This window comes from Melanotaenia boesemani, chromosome 7 (genome assembly GCF_017639745.1).
Source record: "Melanotaenia boesemani isolate fMelBoe1 chromosome 7, fMelBoe1.pri, whole genome shotgun sequence".
Classification (NCBI taxonomy): Eukaryota; Metazoa; Chordata; class Actinopteri; order Atheriniformes; family Melanotaeniidae; genus Melanotaenia; species Melanotaenia boesemani.
This window is the reverse complement of record NC_055688.1, coordinates 2,718,416-2,723,307: the sequence shown is the minus strand read 5'-3', so window position 1 is coordinate 2,723,307 and position 4,892 is coordinate 2,718,416. Positions and strand designations below refer to the sequence as shown.

General features: G+C 42.0%; 1 protein-coding gene across 2 annotated transcripts; it reads left to right on the top strand.

Moving 5' to 3' along the window:
* The first annotated feature begins 771 nt into the window (after positions 1-771).
* On the top strand, positions 772-4,600 carry LOC121643403. 2 transcript variants are annotated; one of them, XM_041990807.1, is made up of 4 exons: positions 772-1,963; positions 2,428-2,712; positions 2,955-3,069; positions 3,812-4,600. In XM_041990807.1, exons 1-4 carry the CDS (start codon positions 1,959-1,961, stop codon positions 4,337-4,339), a joined length of 933 nt encoding a protein of 310 aa, XP_041846741.1. In that variant the 5' UTR covers positions 772-1,958; the 3' UTR covers positions 4,340-4,600. The 2 variants fall into 2 exon arrangements, with proteins under 2 accessions (XP_041846741.1, XP_041846740.1); XM_041990806.1 differs by having other exon boundaries at positions 773-1,960; positions 2,425-2,712.
* The last annotated feature ends 292 nt before the right edge of the window (positions 4,601-4,892 follow it).

Genomic DNA, 4,892 nt, shown 5'->3' with positions numbered 1-4,892 from the left:
GAGAGTGTGGAGAACAATATAGGATGGTTGACCGTGTCAAAGGGAGCGGACAGGTCCAGCAGAATAAGGACTGGGGATTGAAAGTTAAAATTAGTTAAGAGTAAAGAACAGCATCCAAATAATTGTAAAGTATTAGACATTAAAAAATAGTGAAGTTAGGTTCTAAGGACTGGAGGCTTTGGGATGGAATGTAAGGATGAAGGAGTTCTATAAGGTAGTAGGGGGCCTAGTTATGGAGGACTTTAAACTGAATGCACTGAGAGGTGAGAAGCCCATGGAGGTTCTAAGGACAGTAGTGTTGGATGTGGGATTAAGTAAGAAGGCATATGACTGAAATCTGGACATACTGAAGTTTACTGATAGTTTGATAAACCACGGAGGAGGCTGTTGTGGTAATCCAGACTGGGGCATTTAAAAAGCACTGATCAGCCTTTTGGCAGCGGAGGAAGACCATAAAGTTCTGGAGAAGTAGACCTTCCGCATGTGGCTTTTTAAATCAAAGGTGGCTGTCGAAGATGACTCCAAGGTTGCGGCCATGTGAGGAGAAGGTCAGTGTAGACTGGTCGAGGGTGAGGCAGAAATCATGAGGAAATCGTGTGAGGGATTTTGGGTCAATTATTAACATGTTATATTTATTGTAGGTGAGATGTAAACAGCTGGCTCTTATCCATGGTTTTATTTTTGTGATGCAATTGGTGACAGTAAAGTGGGCTGCACCAGTGATGCATTTGGTGTAGATATAGAACTGGATCAGTAGCGGCTGGCCTATAGGGGGCGCTAGGGCACCGCCCCCCTGATAAGAAGGGGGGGAAAGGGGGATGGCCAATATATATTCTAGATTATTATTTTTTTTATTATTTTAATTTTGTTAAAAAATGTAAGTTTTACATTGTGGTTTTTTTTCTATATGCAATTCAAATAATTTAAAATACTTTCCCATATACTGAGTCATTAAATCCACAGATTTGAACCCTTTCTGTCTTGGGGCGCTAAGTCCGAGCGCCCGAGCAGTGCAGCTAAATAGCCAGTCACGTACCGTTGCTAGGGCAAATTAATAAAAAATATAGCCAATCAGTGTCGCAGAATTTTATGCGCTTGGGGCGCTGAAAATATTGCCCCTTCATCAGCAAGTGCCGCGAGATTTTAGCTATAAAAAAAAAAGAATAGTGTGGTTTCATTCAGAGGTATGATGGCGAACTTAACGAGCGAGATGCTGCTGCCCCCTAATTCGGTGAGATCCTTACAGATGTATCCATTTGCAAGAAGGACAATGGAAGAGAAAGTCCAAGTTAAGGAGTTAGGACCCGACAAGCCCGACCTTGTGATCAGTCAACAGACGAAGGAGAAAAGTAAAGTCTACAAGCGGAGTTTTTGTAGGAGTTGGTTCGAGCGCAAGTCATGGCTGACAGGCTGCGGAGTAGCCAATGCACTTTTCTGTTTTCCCTGCCTTCTGTTTAAAAGTGACAAATGTGATTTGACATGGACACAGTCAGGACAAACTGACTTGAAGCACCTCTCTGAACGGATCAAGAAGCATGAACGTTCAAGTCTTCATATGGAAAACTGCGTCAAGCTAGCAGTGCTAGGAAAGATTAGCATAGCAGCACAGCTGGATGACGGGCACCGCGTCGCGGTAAGAAGACACAATGAAGAGGTTGATAAGAATCGGCATATTTTATCTAAGCTCATTGACTGCATTAAGTTTTGTGGTGCTTTTGAACTGGCATTGCGGGGACACGATGAAAGGGATTCTTCAGAAAACCCGGGAATTTTCAGGGGTTTGGTCGACTTAATGGCATCCATTGACTGGGACTTGAACGATCACCTTGAAAATGCAACCGTGTTTAGAGGCACCTCAAAGACGGTGCAGAACGAGTTACTGGACTGTATGCTGGCAGTTCTGAGAGAGAAAATCTTTGATGAAGTGAAAGCAGCTGACTTTCTAGCCATTCAAGCTGATGAAACGACTGACATTTCCACACACTGTCAGTCAGTCCTGGTGCTAAGATACGTTGACAAAACACACAATGTCCAGGAACGTTTTTTTGAGTTTATTAAGCTCAAAAATGCCAGCGCGGACACAATTGCCGGTGAGTTATTGGAAAGGCTGCGCACCATCCTTCCCGAGGGACAAGAAAAGAAGCTGATCGCCCAGGCTTATGATGGGGCATCAGTGATGAGGGGTGCCACCGGCGGTGTTCAGCGAAAGGTCCAGGACATCTATGAAAACGCTTACTACGTTCACTGCTACGCCCACCAGTTAAACCTAGTAATGCGACAAGCAACATCCCACATCCCACAGATCAGTCACTTTTTTTCTGATATCGGGGGATTTTCTACCTTTTTTTCCAAGTCAAGCAAGAGAACTGCAGTGCTTGATGAGGTCGTGGCGCATCGCCTTCCAAGTGCATCGACAACACGCTGGAACTTCCGCAGTCGCGCTGTCAACACAGTGTATGAACACAAGGCTGATCTGCTCACGTGTTGTGAGACCATTCGGAATAGCGCTGAATTTGACGGCCCGACAAAGAGAGAGGCTGGGGGCTACGTGAGAATGCTGGAGGATGATGCTTTTTGTTTTTTCCTGGCCCTCTTCCACCAAATAATGCCACACGTGGACATGCTGTACAACCAGCTGCAGAAAAGAAACATTGATTCTGTCTACATATCAGAAATCATCCAGAGATTCATTGAGAGCATGCAAGCCATCAGGTAAGCAACGTATCTTTTCATATTGTTATCCAAATATTAATTCTATTAAATATACCCTGTAGTTCTTAATGTTAATCTCACATCTTATTAAAAAATAAAAATATCTGTAAAGGTATTAGTTTAAAATGCTCCAATACAGTGACTTCTAATTTAATACAACATTGGGCGTATATATCCTATCTTAACTAAAGTTTCTGAAATGACTTTTGAAACTTAAGTATTGTTTCATTCTGTATCATCAGGGAAGCTGTTCCCTCTCTAGCTGAGGGCCAGGAGGACAGGAGACCTGAACACGAGCCGCCCACGAAAAAACGGAGAACATTGGGACAAGACCGGCAGCACCATTTGGCAACTGAGGTAAGTGCTTGCAGCTGCCGTCTAGTTGATAGAAGGAATAATAATATATCAATACACTGGCCATTTGAAATGGTGCATGTGACTAAAATATACTTTCTCTGTTATGGTGTAAATATATTGAGTGAACCATATTGGTTCATCACACAGTAATTAGCAGTAAGAGAAGAGAGCACATCACTCCAATCCTTTATTCCCTCCACTGGCTTCCAGTCCATTTTGGTTTGTAAAGCTCTTAATGGCCTCGCAGCTTCTTATTTATCTGAGATGCTGAGCGTGGAAGGGCTTTGTTACCAAACCAAATGATGGTGGTAGTGTCCTGGTCCAGATGTGAACACTGGGTGACAGAGCCTTTTAAGGCTCTAGAATAAACTCCCCTCTGACATGTCTCATCATCACATCCCTGGCCACATCAGATCTAGACTTAAAACTAATTTATTTAGAATGACTTAACAATCAGTAGTGTGATGATGACCCTTCTATTCTGATCTCTCCTTTATCTTTTAATCCTTCATGTATTTATTATTTATTTTACTTTTACTCATATAATGCTTTTTAAATTGCTGTTTTATCTTTTGTCAAGCACTTAAGTTCACAAGTGGATTATTGTAAAGAACTATATAAATGAAGTAGATTTGTATTAATATACAAAATTTATAGCTGTTCAGGAAATGAGAATTAAAGACTGTTTAAATTATAATGTCCAAACCTAATTTTGACCTATTTGTAATTGATCATATCATAGGTTTGTGACACCATTATGTGTCATGCCAAGAAGAGGTTCTCCTTCACCAAGCACCTGGTCAGCGCCACTCTGCTCCAAGGAGACTTGTTCCCACAACACAGCCAGACGTTCCCAGATTCAGCACTGGATACCACAGTGGAAGCCTGTCCCTCTCTGGACAAGGCCAGACTGAAAACCGAGCTTTCCATGATCTACGGCAATGAGGAGTTCCGGAGTTGCAGTGGTGCACTGGCTCTCTATCAAGTTCTGATGGAGAATAATCTTCAGGACACATTTACAGAAACTGTAAGTCTTCTCAGCATCCTCATCACTACACCGATGACGACATCAGAGTCAGAGAGATGCTTCTCCACTCTGAAGAGGATAAAAACTTTTCTCAGGAATGCTATGGGACAAGATCGCCTCAACGCTCTGGCAATGCTCTCCATAGAGAAAAAACTAACCCGGGACATCCCTGATTTCAACACCAGAGTCATTGAAAAATTTGCAACCCAGAAAGACAGAAGAGCAAAGTTCCTGTACAAATAAGAACTGGCATGCTAACCCCTTCAATCAGCATATTTCACTCAGTTTATAAACACAAACACACTCCTCTTTCAGTCAGTCACTCACTCACTCACTCATACACTCTGTTCATTTTTTTCTATTCATCTGATCACACCCTGTAATTGTTGTTGATTATTGTATTTGATACCTTCTTTTTTTTTTAAGAATTATTGGAGTTGAATATTGTTCACTTTATCAATGAAACTGGTTATTTTGAGAAGGAAATTAAATTGTTAAATTGTAGTCATCGTCTGACTTTTGATTTTAATTCTTATACTGGATTAGGCAGACAAATGTTTTGTCAGCCCCACCAAGAATTTTTGTCACCAGCCGCCACTGAACTGGATGTTGTTATTGTAACAGTAAAACTTGAGTCCATGGCTGTGCATGATAGGGGTATATAGGATGAAGAGGGGAGAACCAAGCATAGAGCCTTGGGGCACACCTTGGAACAGATAGTCCAACGGAGGAGGAGGAGTTGTTAATACTGATCTCAGAGAGAAAGATGTGACTTTAAGCAAGGGTGTTTCTGTGC